The sequence below is a fragment of the Fukomys damarensis genome, unplaced genomic scaffold, assembly GCF_012274545.1.
Source record: "Fukomys damarensis isolate Sample0158 unplaced genomic scaffold, DMR_v1.0_HiC HiC_scaffold_39, whole genome shotgun sequence".
In the NCBI taxonomy this organism is placed as follows: Eukaryota; Metazoa; Chordata; class Mammalia; order Rodentia; family Bathyergidae; genus Fukomys; species Fukomys damarensis.
The window spans coordinates 13,258,501-13,276,161 of record NW_022900951.1 but is presented as its reverse complement, the minus strand read 5'-3'; the positions used below and the strand labels follow the sequence as shown (position 1 = coordinate 13,276,161).

Sequence of the window (17,661 nt, the reverse complement as noted above, 5' to 3'; positions counted from 1 at the left end):
GGAGAGGGAGGGAGGAGGGAGGAGGGAGAAGGAGAGAGAGAGAGGGGGCGAGAGACAGAGAGACAGAGACAGAGAGAGAGAGATCCCTCCAGGCTCATGCCTTGCAGGAAAGATAAATTGAATCTACACAGACAAAGTGAAAGCTGGGGACTCCAGAGGACTTCAGGGAGAAACACAGAAGTAGAAGAGACCAGCAGGTGCTGTGAGCTGCAAGAAGGGAGGATTCTGCTCCCATGTGATTCCTTTGACAGGCAATAGCTGGTGAGTGACTTCCGTTCGAGTGCCCACCATATTGTCTAGAAAGAGTGCTTGGCTGGATCTCATTCTGAGGAAGGGTTGATTGTTTGAATCCAGCCACCAGAGCAGCCCCTGGACAGCTTCACTTCAGGGCTCCCAGTGTTATGTTCCCACAGTGACTGGGTGAGAGACAGCTACAAGAGACAGCCATGGTCAGGGAGCAGCAGTCAGGTTTGAAAGGGACCTCTTGAGTGGCTTAAGCTAAAGGACAAAGGCCTTGCCCCCATACCCAGAGGCCAGGCTCAGATTGAACTGCTCTGGATTTGAAAGTCAGGGTACTGGCACTCTTGCCCTAATCTTACTGCCTGGATCTGGAGTCTGCCTTCCTTATCTACCATCATTAGCAGGGATACATCTTGACTTAAACACTGTACCAAAACTGTAGATTCTGGAAGAAAATCACATATTCAAAACCATGGAAATTTTTTATTTTGGTTTGTTTTTGGTTTGGGTTTTGATTTTTTTTTTTGTATGATTCAGTTGGAATATTTTGGGTTTTGTGAATGTGTGCACTGTTTTTAGTTTTTTGTTTTCTTTTATTGTTTTCTACTTTCTTTTCCTCTTTTTTCCTTTACCACTTTATTAGGGTTTGAGGAATTTTCCATTGTCCTTCTTCCTTGCTTCTTACCTGTTCTCCTTACTTATTTTTTTATTTTTTCCTCGTCTCCCTTTTATTTTTCTCCCTTTAATTTTTCTCTTATTTTTACTCCCTATATAATTTCTTTCCTTTTTTCTTCTTCTATCTTCTATTTCTTGCAAGTTTTTTCTCTTACCTTTACCTAATTCTATTAATGTGTTTCTATTCCCCAATAGGATCCTTTGTAACAATTCTCTCTTCTCATTCAAATAACATAAGAGTATTAAGTTTCGAAGTTTTTCTGTGGCATTCCCCTGTTCCCAAACAATACAACCACAAAGCTTTGTTAATCTTTTGATAGTTAACTTTGTAAAACTACTGTTAAATTATTTTCTACCATTAGGAGAGATATCACGATTGCATTTGACACATATTAACTCTAAGTGAAGACCTGGATTGTCTTAATGTTTATACCATAATTGTGGCTTTCTTCTCTAGGGATAAGGGTAATACATAATTCATTCTTATGGTATGTTAATATGCAATTTTTCATAGACAATAATACTGTAGCTGATTAACTTGATACTACCAGAGTTGTATAATTGTAAATATTTCTCTGTAAGCCAATACTCATATTACCCTCGCAGAGAACTCAGTTATTGGACTAATTACATTGCATCCTCCCCTCCCAAACTAACAAAGGTGGTTTGATTCTAGGACTGAGGCAAAGGACTACAGTTAGCCATGCCCAAATTACATCATTGAAAATCAACTAAAGAAATCTCTATCTAGCAACAAGGTCTTTCCACTGTAAGTGTCAACAAACCTGAGCATAAAACAAAAGAATAAAAGCGTGAGAAGATAAGGCAAAAGCAAATGCCTCCTCAAACTCCCAAATCATTCAAAGCTGATGCAGGGGACACTGAACAAAAGAATAGCGTAAGTCACACACCTGAATTACTCAAAAGAATAACAGAGAAGGTTACAAAACAGATCAAAGAGGTACCCAGTGGTATCAAGATATAACTAAACATATAATGGAGGTAGTGACCAAAATGATCTAAGATCTTTTAGAAAACACTAATAAAAAGCAAGATGAGCTATAAAAATGATACAAAACATGAATAACCAGTTTAGCAAAGAATTACAGTTCATGAAAAGGTTCAAGTCAGAAATCCAGCAGATCAAAACTTCTATTGAAAGTATGGGCAGCAGACGCAGCCAATGTGAGGACAGAATTTCATAACTAAAAGACAATAATGCCTTCATAGACCAACTGCTGAAAGGTAACAAGAGAATTAAAAGAAACAAGAGACCATGAAACATGGAATCAATAGCTGCTAGGGCCGGGGATATGGCTCTCAATGGTTCCGCCACTTGCTTCACAAGCACAAGGGCCTGAGTTCGATCCCTGGCAAAAAAAAAAAAAAAAAAAAAAGAATCAACAGCTTCTAGACAACACAAAGAAGATCAATCTAAGATAAACTGGAATAAGTGAAAAATCAGAAGACAACATCAATGGCATTAAAAAATGTTCAAAGAAATAATGGCAGAAAATTTCCCAAATATAAAGAAATAAGCATATAAATAGAACACCAAATAGCCATGACCAAAAGAGAATCTCATTGTACCACATTGTACTCAAACTTTCAGAAGTCCATCAGAGAGAATCTGAAAAGCTAGTAGACAAAGGCAATGAATTACATACAAACATAAACCCATTATAATTATACCAGACTTCTCTATACAATGTTAAAGGCCAGGACAATTTAAGAGTAAAGTGTTTATAGGGCCAGGAATATAGCGCAGCAGTACAGCACCTGCCTGGCAAGTGTGAGTCCCTGAGTTCAATTCCTGGCACCAAAAAAAAAAGAAGAAAATATATTTAAGCCCTAAAAGATAACTTCCAACCCTCAATTATGTATCCTGTAAAACTTTCCTTCAAAGTTGATGGAGAAATAAGGTATTTCCATGACAAGGAGCACCTCAAGAAATTCATAACCACCAAACCAGGATTATAAAAAATTCACAAGGATATTCTAGAAAGGCACAATGAAGTAAAAATGTTAATAAATCAAAAAGAATAAATACACCTAGCAAAATGAATGGCTAAACAAAAGGATAAAAAATGAAGAAATCAGCAAAAGCAAAACAATGAAATGACAATAATTAAATCAATACCTCTCAGTAATAACTCTCAATGGGAATGTTCTCAATTCTCCAATCAAAAGATACAGATTGGCAGAAAGGATCAAGAAACAAAACCCAATGATATGCAGCACACAAGAAACACATTTAATTAGAAAAGAAACTGACAGATTAAAAAGCAAAGGATGGCCAGGGATTTAGCTCGGTGGTTTTGCCACCTGCCTCGTAAGCACAAGGGCCCAAGTTCAATCCCTGGCACCAAAAAACAAAACAAAACAAAAAGCAAAGGATGGAAAACAATATTCCATGCAATGGGAACCTGAAAACAAAGTGGGCATAGCTATCCTAATTGCAAACAAAGTCGATTTCACACCAAGATTGATCAGGAGAGACAGAGAAGGTCACTATATATTCGTTAAAGGAACAATTCAACAGCAAGATCTAACAATTATAAACACATATGCACCAAATACTGGTGCATCCAACTTCATAAAACAAACACTAATAGACATGAGAAATCAGATAAACACCAATACCATTGTAATGGAGGGCCTCAATACCCCACTGTCACAAATAGACTGATCAACCAGACAAAAAATTAACAAAAAAAAAAATTAGAGTTGAACCAAACTTCAAATAGACTTAACAGCATTGTCTTAGTTACTTTTCTCTCGTTGCTGAGACGAAATACCTGACACCCAAAGTTAAAGCAAGAAACGTTTATTTAGCTCACAGTTTGCAGAGGTTTCAGTCCATAATCGGCTGGCTCCAAGGAAGGGTGGCATGGCAGAGGGGCAACACAGAGAACCAATTCATGGAAAGCAGAAGACAGCAAAAACAACAAGGGACAAGGCAAGCCTCTTTCTATCCCTTATACTGTATCCAGGCTATGGGGATTAGGGCAGTGACAAACCAATCAGTGGATTGATGATTTAACAACCACTCGCCTTTAATTCTAGTGCTCTTAATCCTAGCGTTGTACCATGAATCAATCACATACTCTAGATTCAGCCACCTCTGAAAAAGTCCACCTATGACCGCATGAGGCTTTGGGGGGACATTTTGACACAAGCCTTAACATTCTGCCACTGGCACTGGCCTCTCCCAAAGACTCACATACACCCCTTTATGCCCATCTCCAATAGTTGCCAAAGTACTACCAGCTTCAGCATTGCTGAAAAGTTCAAGTCCAAAGTCTCCTCTGAGATTTAAGGCAAATTCTTAGCTGCAAGCCCCTGTACAAATGAAAAGGAAGTCAAACACTTCCAACCTTAAATGGCACGACAGACATTTCCATTCCAAAAAGATACACAAAGGGGAAAAGAAAGGAATGGAACCAAAGCAAATCCAAAATCCAGTAGGGCAAACATTAATTCTTGCAATGTCCCCAGTTTGATCCCTGGTACCAAAACAGAAAAAAGAAATCGGGGCCAAGGATTTAGCTCAGTGTTTCTGCCCCACCTGCCTCACAAGCACAAGGACCTCAGTTCAATCCCCAGTACCAAAAAAAAAAAAAAAAAAAAAAACAAAAAAAAAAAAAAAAAAATCAGACGTAAACTCCAAAGGGCTTGTGTGGCTCTGCCCCCACAGCACTTCTGGTGGTGGTAGCGCCCAAGGCTTCTCTCTTGGGCCAGCTCTGCTCTCCCTCCTTGCAGTTTTCCTCAGAAGATCCACATTCCTGGCTTCTCCAAACTTCTGGGGTTTCCACTGCAACTTTAGCATCACACACACAGCTTCACACACTGCCTTCTCAGGGGCCACTGCCTGGTCTCCCAGGCCTTCTTCTGAAATCTCGGTGGAAACTTTCCTGCCCCTAGAACTCTTGCATTCTGTGTGTGCCTAAAACCAGCACTACATAGGTAACACCAAGGTCTACTGTCAGCTGGAGCAGTAGCCTGGCTTCCTTCTCTCTTGGCTGTAGGGATCCAGTGCCTATGAACCAAATCCTGAGGAATAACTTCCCTAGGCCACCACCATTCTGGAACATGGGGCTCTCAACTCTTCTCAAAGCAAAGTCTTTCACTTTTGCAATTTAGAGGCTGCAAAGAGTGTAGTTCAGCTACTTCTTGTGATGCCCTCCGGCCATCTTTTCTATTCTGTTCCTTCTCAGTGACCAAAATCTCTTCTGCTCTACCTTTCCAATTCACAGCTTTCCTGGAGCTTCCTTTCTGGCCAAACTCAAAATGTTTTAAATCATTCTGCTGGGCTCTTTGCTCTTGTTTCACAACATAAATCTGACTAAAAGCCCCCAACTGTAGCCATGCCACTGCCTCAACATTAGACTGCCCTGAAATTTCTTCTGCAAGATTTATTAGTCCATTGCCCTTAATCTCAGTCTCAGACAAAGTCTCTGGACTAAATATATGATCTAAAACTATAAAACTTTTAGAAGAAAAAGGTAGTAAATATTTGTGGCCCTGAGTCAAGCAATTGTTCCTTAGATATGACACCAAAAGCACAAGCAACAACAAAGTAGGTAAATTGTACCTCAACAGATTTTAAATGTTTTATAATTTAAAGGATAGCATCAAAAAGGTGGAAAAACAACCCATAGAATAAGAGGAAATATTTAAAAATTAAATATCTAAAAAGGAACTTGTATCTAGAATATGTAGACTTACAAATCAATAATAAAAAGAACATATTAAAAATGGGCAAGGCCAGGGATTTAGCTGAGTGGTGCCGCTGCCTGCCTCGCAAGCACAAGGACCCAAGTTCAATCCCCAGTAAAAAAAAAATAAAAAATAAATAAAAATGGGCAAGGATTCCCAACAGACATTTGTCTAAAGATGACATAAACATGGCCAATAAACACATATAAAGATGCATAACACCAGTGGTCATTAGAAATGTAAATAAAGGCCACAATAACAATATCACTTTATACTCACTGGGATGGCTAAAATAAGAAAAGACAATAACAAGTATTTCACGGATGTGAGGAAACTGAAATTTTTATACATCACTAGTGAGATGATGCAGCTACTTTGAAAGATAGTTTGGTAGATCCTTAAAATGTTCAACATAGAGTTACCATTGAACCAGAAATTTCAGTCCTATGTATATACCCAAGAGAAAGAACATGACTTCATGGAAATATTTTATATGTTTGCCTGAGAAATTCATAACAGAATTATTCACAATTGTAAAAAGCAGATACAACTCAGTTGTCAATAAACGGATAAATGGTGAAACAAAATGTGGCATATCTATAAAATGGGAGATTATTCAGCTGCAAAAGAAATAAAGTACTGATTCATGTACAGTATGGATGAACTTGAAAGCATTAAGTGGAAAATTCCGTTAATTATATGATTCCATTAATATGAAATGTCTTGAACAGGCATACCCATAGAAACAGAAAGTACGTTCGGGGCAGGGGTAAGGGAAGAGGTGATGGAATGAGGAATGTCTGCTATGGATACATGATTTCTTTCGGGAGTGATGAAAACGTTCTGAAATCAGATGGGTTTGATGATAAAACACAATGGATATACAAAAAGTCACCAAATTGTATACTTTTTAAAGGTTAGATTTTATAGTATGTAGGTTATATCTCAACAAAACTTTCACTTACAAAAACAGGGCTGACAAGACTGCCAAATTGAAATCTTGATTGACCATGCCTGTGGACCCAAAAGTTTGGATGTGGAGCAGAATGGAATTTTAAAAAGACCAAGTAGCTCTCACAAGAATGGCACGAAAGGAAATCTGTGAAGCAGAGCTATCCATCCTTTGAAGATCTTGAAAAATAAGTCTGGCCCTGAGAACATGTCTTATTCCCGAAGGGTTACCCATTTCTCAAGTTATAGAGAGAAATACTCATCTGTAGAAAAGCCAGAACAGACTCCTGTCAGTTCACTCTCACTAAACACATCCACTTTCTGAGTTAAGCCAGAGCCCTTCCCATGACGTGACATTTTGCCCAACTGTTCATCAAACAATAGAGGCTTTGGGAAGTCCTGCAAAACTATTCCTCACGGATGGAGGGACAATGAAAAGTAATCCAAAGATCGTATCTGAGCTTGAAAGAATGCTCTGGAATACTTCTGTCATTTCAGTTGCCTTCCAGGAGGTGGTAGCAGATGGTCATCATGATACCCTGGATACAGAATGGTAGACAAGTGTGAAACAGGTCAATTTAGGCAGGACAAAGATCTCAGGGATTCTTACATACCAGCATCACTGCAGCTAAAGAGTGAAAAGGAAACTTCCTGTAATACATTCTGTATTAGTCACCTTGCCCATTGCTGGACAAAATACCTGACATCCACTACTTAAAGGGAGAGAGGCTTAATTGGCTCACAGTTTCAGAGGACTCAGTTGATGGTCAGCTGTACCCAAGGCAGAAACATCATGGTAGAAGGACCTGGTGAAACAAAGCTGCTCAGCTCACAGTGGCTGGGAAACACAGCAGAAGGAAGATGTCAAAGAAGGGGTGGGGACCACATCCCTGCAGGGCCCACCGAGACACATCCAGAAGCATCTGTTGCTACTCCCCTAGGTGGCTCCCAAGCCAATCACACTGACAATTAAGCTTAACTATCACAGGTGGTATCTGTACACAAGGCAAAATTTAAAAGATACAAATGAGTATACAATGAAAAGTCTGTATCACAGCCCTGTCCCCAGTCACACTGTTCCTCTCCCCAGGGGCAACCATAATTACCAGTTTTTTTTTAAAGTACCCTTCCTGAAATGGTCTACACATTTGCAAACATACATATTCTGCACTACACCTCTGTCATATAGTTTATCTCAGACAGCCTTCCATGTGATACACATGCATTGGTTTTTAACAGCTTCCTAAGAGTCCATGGTATGGATTACCATAATTTCTTAACCATGGAATGAATTTTTATTAGTGGTATATATTGAAAGCAGACATTGGAAATTAGTTACCATAGACAGACACTGCTTATGGACATGTTTTGTTCACCATAATAATGGCTTTAACATGTGACTCTCAATATATTTGGCCATATGGGGAGAGATGGAAAAGGCAATCTATCGGTATCCACTCTTCTCTCTTAAAGTAAGAAGGTGCCCCTGGGAAACAGAGGCCTTGCCCAGCAGCTAGATATATCCATAGGACTAGGTTTCCTCCATTAGACTGGAGTGGAAGTGGTAGAAGTGATGAGAGTTCATGATCTGAAGCTTTAAAGGCATGTCTATGTGTCTTTCTCACAATCTCTGTCCCTTCTGCTAGCAGGCTCAGTAACAAAAACAAGGCTATTGTGGCAAAGACAGTTAAGGTTTTCACCATCACCATGGAAACCTTGGGCTATAAACCCTAGACATGGCTTTTGAAGAGGTAGGTCAGGGTCAAAAGCAGAAGGAGGGTGAGGTATGATGGAGTACACCTGTGATCCCAACACTCAGGGAAGCTGAGGCAGAAGGATCACAAATTCAAGCTGAGCCTGGGCAATTTAGCAAGACCTTGTCTCAAAATAGAAAAATGAAAAAGGGCTGAGGACATAGCTCAGGAAATTTCTACCCAGTTGAAGAGAAGAAACTCTTTTTATTTAAAAAGAATCATCTAATGAAAACAATAATTTTAATGAGGAAAAGGAGAGGTTAGGGCTTCACAGTGTAGTTTTTCTTACAGAAATTTCAGTAATAAAAAACATTCCTTGGCTAACAGTATAAAGCAGTGATGGGGAACCTTTTAGAGACTGAGTACCCAAACTGCACCCCAAAACCCACTTATTGATCACAAAGGGACAACACTACAGCTCAACCTGAATGCTCAACTGCTGAGGTGACTTGGCTCATGTGCATACAGAGAGGGCTCTGTGTGCCCACTGCAGCACACATGCCACAGGTTCGCCTCCACTGGTACAGAGGTATAAAATGTAAACACCACTGCAAGCAAGTCCTAGCTTTGACTCCTGATTTTGGAGATTTGCAGCATCCCTGACTTAAGACCTCCTTGCACATTTTTGTCCTCTCTCAAACACAGCAACTGTGTGCAAGTGTGATGAAAGGGCTCCAAGACTTGAACCACCTATTCCAAATGGTAGTCTCCCTATTACACACAGTGATCAGATTCTAGCAACATCTCCTGATAAAAGCCCACATGCTAGATTTGATGCCCATTTCTAAGGCCCTGGGATTATCCAGGCTCCAGTAAATCTCACATCTACACTCTCTCTTTACAGGTATCAGAGTTGAAGCCAATTGTTCTATATTTCCAAAGTTGGTCTTGTTTATTTTTATAGATTTACATTTTAAATTAGCCCTTTATTTTCCCCATATCATATTACCTCTTTTCATAAATGTTAATACATTAATGCCATCCACTTAAATCCTACTTGAATCCTATAGCAGAACAGCAGACTAGGTTAGCTTTCTCATGGCCACCTTCACATTCCCAAGTGACTGGAATAAAGGAAGACAAGTAGTGCCTGTGCTTAGGCAAAGAGAGGTGCAGCACAGAACTCACTAAGCCTTGCGAGCAGGAAATTCACAAAAGAAGACATAATAATGACCAGTAATGATATGAAAATATGCTTAGCCTCACTAGGAGTTAGAGAAATGCAAATTTTGCTTACTATACGGGTAACATTTAAAAAGACGAAGAACATTCCACAATAAAACCCAGAATTGTATAAAATTAATATGCACTGATAAAAATATTTAAGTGAACATTAATCAGTGATGGCAAGATTGTAAGAAAACACTTTCAGGCAATGTTAGCAATGGGGTGATTAGATTGGCTTTCTAGGGCAGTTTGGTGACATATATTTATACATTCAACATCTGTAGCCTTTGCCCCCATAATTCCAACAAGCAGGATATCCTGCAAGAAAATAATTACATGAGGAAAAAAAGATATGGATATGAAGTCACTGATAACCTCTGCCTTGTTTATACCTTAAGAGCACAGTTGAGTTGTGGAGGAGCCTTGGCAAAGGGGTAGGTTCATGCCTACTTCAGGAAGGGGGGACAAAAGAGAAGCAGAGAAGAAAGAAGAAAAGAGTGGGGAGCAGAAAGGAGAAAAGGAAGGCTTGAGGAAGACACGGGGAGAGAGAGATGCCTGCAAGAGTAATAAAGGAGCAAAAAGAATTAAGTGGGATGGTCTGGGGGTCATGGGAGAGCTTCAGAAGAAAGCAGGAAGGGGCCAGGGATGTGGCTCAGTGGCACCACACCTGCATCACAAGTGCAAGGTTCTGAGTTTGATTCCTGGTACTGGAAATAAATAAATAAATAAATACAGATCCAGAGAAAAGCATGGAGGACAGAAGGAGACAGGGAAGAGGGAGAGAGACTGCCATCACTACCTGTCAATTACAGGATACCCCTAGTATACAGGCATCAAAAGGAATGATTCCATTCTCTACTAGGAAGCAGAAAGATGGTTAACCAGAAAGATCAGGATACAGAACAGCAAGCAGAGTATGAACCTGTTTACCTAAAGTGATACATAAAGGCAAGGGCAACAAACAGATTGCTAAGTGTGTACCATGGTTCTCATATGTAGACTTTTCTGGTAGGTTTGGACTTTATTGTTCATGTTTGTCATTAGTCACAATTTTAATAATTTCCAGCAGTGCTTAATACACTAACATTCTCCATAATCTAAACGGACTCTTGTACTTTGTGAGAATTAACTAAATGAAAATAAGTTAAGTAAATGGAATGATACACCTGCTTTTCACACTGCAGAAACATTCTATTTTTCATGTGACACGTGTGAACTACTCAACAGAAGTTTATTGTGTCAACCTGTTCTGAAAACACAATAGAATTAGGCCATGAATACAGATGCCATCTGCCCCACTATTCTTTGCCCACATCTTGGTTTATCTAGACATACAGAGGGTCGTCATGGAGCCACTCATCACACTAAAATGCTTTTGCATTGTAAAGTCTTATGATCATTGGAGAGGTCAAAGAAAACTCTCTTAATTCAGATTCTCCCTAACACAGTCCCTGAGACAAGGACTCAAGAGGAGGTATTTTAGTTGGGTGTGGGGAAAGTGAATCGAGGCAGGAGGGGAAAAAATAAGAAAAGTTGTGCTAATGATTGGGGTACTATAGCAAGCAACTGGGGTTGTATTGCAAGCTTTCTGAATAACTATCTAGAAAGAATTACAAAATTGTCCGTGGGGAGTAGTGGGTTTTAGCCTCATTGGCCAAGGGTTGCCCCAGGTGCGCTAAATCCTTGGTATTTGCAGCTCACAGGAATATGGGCCTTGGATGCATACTGAGGTCTATGGGCCAAACTGGGTGATATTTGTATTATGTTTATAACCTCACCAAAACCATACCACTACGTAGAGTATTGGCCCTATTTTAGAGCACGAATCTGAAGTACAGGAAGATTAAGCAACTTGCTGAAAATTAAACAGCTAAAATGCAGATGAGCTGGGCACCAATCCTGTTTTGTCTCTTCCAACCTATGATGCAATGTTGTAAAAGCCACGGCTCGTCAATTCTCAAACACAGCTGGCATCTCCTCGTGGGGTCACACACAGCCTGAAAGATGTGTATGCATTTCCAGCTTCCCTTTTTGCGAGGGAAAGGTACTGAGATAGTTGCCCAGATTGTTTCAATCTCTCTCCATCCATATAAATATCAGCTAGGTCATGATCTGCCAGCAATGTAAAAGTTTTACAGCATTATCACCCGTGGGTACTTGCACCCTAAATACAAGTTACTAAGAAATTATGCCAGAATTTGGATCAAAGTATTGGGGGGGATTCAAGAGAAATTTTCATCTGATGAACTCAGTGCAGAGAATCAAATCTCATAGAGAGTTTCAGATTCTAATAAATTAAAAAACAATCTATGACTTTACTACAAGGAGAGTACTTTATTAGAACAAATAAAATATGCTGAGCTCTGCCCAGACACAGAGGTCATGCTAATGTGTAAGCCAAGGAAAGTCTTTTCGCTTTAGTAGAAAAGATAATAATCTGCAAATCACTAGCATCTGAGGCTGGCTTGCTTTAAAATACACATAGATTTTTTAAATGTTTCAAAAAACCACTGTATTTATAGCTTGCCTATACGAGTCAGTGGAAAAGCCCGTGTTGCTCCGAAAATAGCACCCTGAATGGCACTGTATCCTATCACCTGCACTGAAGCAATAGCTTGTCTCTCACCTTCTGTTCCTTAGCTTCCCAAAGAGAACACATGCCACTTCCCAGGAAGCCAGCAAGCAGACAAGCACCTCTGGCTTCCTCTCCCTCCAGCCTGCTGTACAGCTTCTGAGGAAGTCCCATTCCAGAATCCCCAGAGCAGCCCACCTGAAGATTCCCTTTCTCTAGACTTCTATACCAACCACCCAACCACCAGTCAGACTTAAAGGCCCCTCTGCATTAAATCCTATGGCACACAGGATCTTCTACATAAGGAAAAACTGCAGGAGAAGGCTCTAGCCCAGCGCTGATCACCAAGATCTTGCAGAGAAGACCCACACAAGTGTCTGAGGAAATGACAGATAGTGATCTTGTTTACAAATTACCATGATGCAGACAGCAAGACTCAAACCAAGTACACAGTGGGCTGCCTGGGTTTGAATTATTTGTGCCCTCTTGGTAGAGAATTTCATAATTCTTGATCTACAGCAAGCCTAAGCAAGGTTCCAAACCCATGTGCTATATATCTACCTAGGACTGTTTTCCTGAACAAGAATACCACAGCAACATGAAGACCTTGCGATGAGAAACCACCAAGTCTGCTTCTTCCCCAGACTCACAAAGATACATCTTTGACAGATATATCTGCTGGCTCCAACAGGAAAGGAAAAGGTTTAGGGGGCAAAGGAGAACTTCACCTGGCACACTGGGCTGGAAGACTTTATTCAGATCCAAGGAGGAGGCTCTGGAATGGGTTTTCTGTGGCCGTGGTGGCGGGGTGGGAGGGTCCTCACCCCTTTTCATAGCCTCTTCTATGGAGGTGCTAGAGTAAGATCTGCAGCAAAATAAGGGAAGGTCAGAAGAGAAGGAAAAAGGGAAATAGCAAAGCTTTACTCCCTGAAGTTAGGTTGAAATAGAAAACACCCACAAAGTCAAAGTGACTGCAAAGGACTGATGACCCACCAACAGCAGTCACAAATTCTACTATCCATTGGATGCCACTATGTACAACTGTCCAAATCCAACCGTAAATTGAGGTCTTTTTAAACTCTTTGCTCTTTACTATACCATACACCTAAATTTATCCCCTCCCAAAAGCTCGGTGTAACTTCAAATCAGCTTCTATTAGAGGTGTTAATAAGAACATGTAAGCCCTTCAGCTTAGGTACTTCCATGTTTTAACAGAAGGGCATCACTGTATTAACTGACTGAAGAACTTTCCTCATGTTTATTTGCAAATGTGATGACAAGAACATAAGGAATTGGGACAGGTAAACTGAACATGAGAATCAAATATTTATTTATTTTTTTTTTTTATTGAGTTTATTGGTACATTTAGGGATACAGTACAGTTACATTTATTGTTGGGATCATGTACCTTTACATGGCAAGTCTTGATTCTCATTTTTTTCCCCTTACCTCTGCCCTCCCTTCACCCCCTCCTCCCCTCCCCATCTACAAACACTTTATTTTCATCTTTTCATTCTCTCACATTTTTTTCTTTTCCCTTTTTGTTCTTCCCCTACGTATCACACCTTCCCTACATCTTTAGCTCCTTTCCTCCCATTTCTAAATGTCAGTAATCTTATTAGAATCTTATGCATTGTTGCAGAATATTCACACCAGGGAAACTATTCGGTATTTACACATGTGGGACTTATTTATTTCACTTAGGAGTATATCTTCAATATGTATCCATTTTCCTATGAATGAATCTATTCTCTCGCTCTTTATGGCTGAGTAATATTCCATTTTATAGAAAAACCACAACTTCTTTATCCAGTTTCCAACGGATGGGCAAATAGGTTGTTTCCAAGATTTAGCTATTACAAACTGTGCCGCTATAAACATGGGTGCACATACTTCTCTGTGATATGATTCTTTTAGTTCTCTTGGAAAGATACCCAACAGAGGGATGGCTGGGTCAAATGGAACCTCCAGTCCAAGCTCTTTGAGGTATCTCCATATTGATTTCCATAGTGGTTGCACTAGTCTGCACTCCCACCAACAATGGAGGAGGGTTCCTTTCTCCCCACAACCCCGCCAACATTTGTTATTGTGTGATTTCTTGATAGCAGCCATTCTTTGTGGGGTGAGGTGGAATCTCAGTGTTGTTTTCATCTGCATCTCTCGAATGACCAGTGATGTGGAACATTTTTTCATATATTTTCTTGCTGCTTTCACTTCTTTGTATGAGAAATGTCTGTTCATTTCGGATGCCCATTTTTGGATCGGGTCTTTATATTTGGGGGGACTGATTGTTTTGAGTTCTTTATATATCCTTGATAATAGTCCTTTGTCTGAGGTACAGCTGGTAAAAATTTTTTCCCACATTGTAGATTGTCTCTTAGTTCTGCTAATGGTTTCTTTTGAAGTACAGAAGCTTTTTAGTAAGATGAGATCCCAGTTGTTGATTCTTTCTGCTAGTTCCCGTGCTACTGAGGATTTGTTCATAAAGTCTTTTCCTATACCAATGTCTTCCAGAGTTCTGCCTAACTTACTTTCCAGCAAGTTTAATGTTTCTGTTTTAATATTTAGATCTTTAATCCATTTGGATTTTAATTTAGTGCATGGCGAAAGATAAGGGTCTAATTTTAATCTGTGACAGGTTGATATCCAGTTTTTCCAACACCATTTATTAAAGAGGCTATCTTTCCTCCACTGAGGATGGTGAGCTCCTTTGTCGAAGATGAGGTAGCTGAGTACATCTGCATTTGTTTTTGTGTCTTCCAGTCTGTTCCATTGATCCTCAGGCCTATTTCTTTGCCAGTACCATGCTGATTTTATCACAGTGGCTTTGTAGTATAGTTTCAAATTGGGAATTGTTACACCTGGTGCCATGTGACTGTTGCCTATAATGGCTTTTGCTATTCTAGGTCTCTTGTGGTTCCAAAAAAATTTTTGGATTCTTTTTTCTAGTTCTGTGAAATATAGTGTTGGAATTTCAATTGGCATTGCATTGAATGTATATAGCAGTTTCGGTAGTATGGCCATTTTCACTATGTTGAGAGAATCAAATATTTAAAAATATACCATAAATGATCAATTGGCATTGCATTGAATGTATATAGCAGTTTCGGTAGTATGGCCATTTTCACTATGTTGAGAGAATCAAATATTTAAAAGAATATACCATAAATGAAATTTGGGAAAGGAAAATATACATCAATCAGAATGAGGGGTTTCACTTCCCTTACCCTAAGAAATAAGGGTTTGGGGAAATTTTCAAAGCAAAAGCCTCATCTTAGCCTTCCTAAAAGTGTAGCAAGGCATAGCTAACTAGACAACTTCTGAGACTGTAATTCGAATAGTGACATTTAAAGAAAAAGGAACTAAATAACTGAAGGTCACACAGCTAGAAAGTTACACAGGCTCAATTCAAACTCCAATTTCTGTAAATTTTATTTTTAAAATGTTCTTATCCTGCCTATGAGCCAGAGAACAAGTCCTTTGGCAGTAATAGCTAGAATATTTGCTGGAGACTAATTTTCTAAATTAATTGAACTCTCTACATCGGCCTATTGCTTAGGAACAGGTCTACAGTACATGTTCCAAACATAATGATCATGAAAAGAATGAAAGAATTGGAACTGTATGTCCTTTCTCTTCAGCTTTTCAGCTGGTATAAAATGACCTCTGAGTCAGAGATGTGACCTAGAGACAAATTAACCTCAAGAGACTGTTCTTTGAATTTAGCTATTAGAATAGCACTTAGGAAATTACAATCTATCAGTGAACATTAGGTTCCTTCCATTCTTGGCAGAACTTTTTTTGACAGCAAGTTTTTACTTTCCTAAGTTTCTCAAGGTTTCTTTGAGGTAGTTGAGGGTTTTGTCTGTCTTGAAAGGTTGTAATCTTTAATAACACTACAATAATGGCATGCGACATGCTCTGGGGTGGTCCCTATAACATAACTGGCAATACAGGCAAGGCCAAAACAGGCAGGAACTAGCAGGGAAGAATGCTCTAACACTTTCAACCAGAATCAGAGGGAATTGATGTGAAAAGTCAACAAAGTTTTAAAATGGGAACTCTTGATTTAAAAGGGAAATGAGAGATCTTAGCTAGAAACCAAAACAGCTTTCCATTTAGAGCTTTGGTGACATCTTTCTCTCAAGAAAGAAAGAATAATGTGCATGTAGAAATAATTGTGTGAACACACATGCACATTAACGGACTGTCCCATATCATATACTTCATTTCCATATATAACCTGTGTTTATACTTTCATATGGAAAAGTACTGAATGTCAAATAAGTGAGATTGTATAACAACGACTGCAACCAATGAAAACATAAATATTCAGAGAATTGACGAAATGATGGACACAGTAATATTAGAATAGTGATTTTCCCTCTTTCCCTTATGTTTCTACAAATCTTTATTGTTTTTAAAAGGAGAATAAAACTGATTTGATTCAGTTGGTCTCAATAAAGACCCAATTGGAAACAGTGAAAATAAAACCATCAAAATTAGACCAGGATGCCAATTTCTGAAAGAATAATATATAAATGCAGCCAGACACATTAATAATGGAGACTGTTCCTATGGGATTTTATAATTTCACTCACTTTGGGGGAGGAAAAAAAGTCAGCAGAAGCTAAGTTCAATTTATAGTTAACACAGAATACACAAGTACATTTCTGCAATTCAGTGATTTTTTTCCTGCTATAAAATTAGATAAAGATTACTATTTTCATATCTCACAGCTAGTATATACTAATTTGTAAAAAATAATGGTGGTACACTTCTCTAACCCCAGCACTTAGGAGGCTCTGGCAGGAGGATCACCTTGAGTTCAAGGATAGGCTGGGCTACATAGTGAGTTCAAGACCAGCCTGAACTACATAGAGTGTCTCAGTAAACAACAGCAAAAATCTATTCAACCTTTAAAGAATAATTATATGTAGTGATCATAGAAAGAGTGACTATACTTTTTCCTTCTACTAAAATAAATTATTCTATTTTTTAAAATATGAATGGAGATATATGCATTAAAATGGAAACAAAACCTCAATTTACAGTAAGATGAGATTTTCCCAAATGTAGGTATTTCAAACATATAAAATATAATCAGGTTAAAATTCACTATTTCAGGAATGTGTCTAGTAGCCACAGGAAGCAAAATGTCACAAAGAGACAAAGCAAAATTCAGAAAACACACACATGGTAGCCTACTGCTGAAAAGCAGTCCCAATATTATTTTTCCTCTTTGATGGATAAACTATTTTAGTGTTTCTCTGTTTCTCCTTTACTCCTATCTTATGAGTCTCATGTCAACCACAGCTCTGCCTTACTGGTTCTCCTTCTTCCACTGACTATTTTTAAAATGTGAAGCATGGAAGAGGTGCTAATATAGACTCCAAGAGACCACAGGCACTGCTTACCTGAAGCATTGTGCCTGTTTGAAATTATAAGCATTTTCCTAGTCTAGATTTCAGTCCCCAAGACTTCCTACTTCTTGATGTTCACCTTGTCACAATAGCAAATTTCAGTTTGCTACTGTCTTTCTCTCTTCCCGAAACTCTGTCCCTCTATTAGTTACCATCCTGC

At 39.1% G+C, this 17,661-nt stretch overlaps 1 protein-coding gene across 7 annotated transcripts in view; it reads right to left on the bottom strand.

The window, feature by feature from the left end:
* The window catches only part of Reps2 (RALBP1 associated Eps domain containing 2), a 222,388-nt gene that overhangs the window by 68,931 nt on the left and 135,796 nt on the right, over window positions 1-17,661 (bottom strand). For 4 of the 7 annotated variants that reach the window (XM_033760202.1, XM_033760203.1, XM_033760198.1 and 1 more), the window contains one exon: window positions 12,807-12,943. The exons of the other annotated variants lie outside the window; for them this stretch is intronic. In XM_033760202.1, the coding sequence (XP_033616093.1) occupies window positions 12,807-12,943 (137 nt within the window). The remainder of the gene's footprint in view (window positions 1-12,806; window positions 12,944-17,661) is intronic. 7 annotated transcript variants of the gene reach the window in all.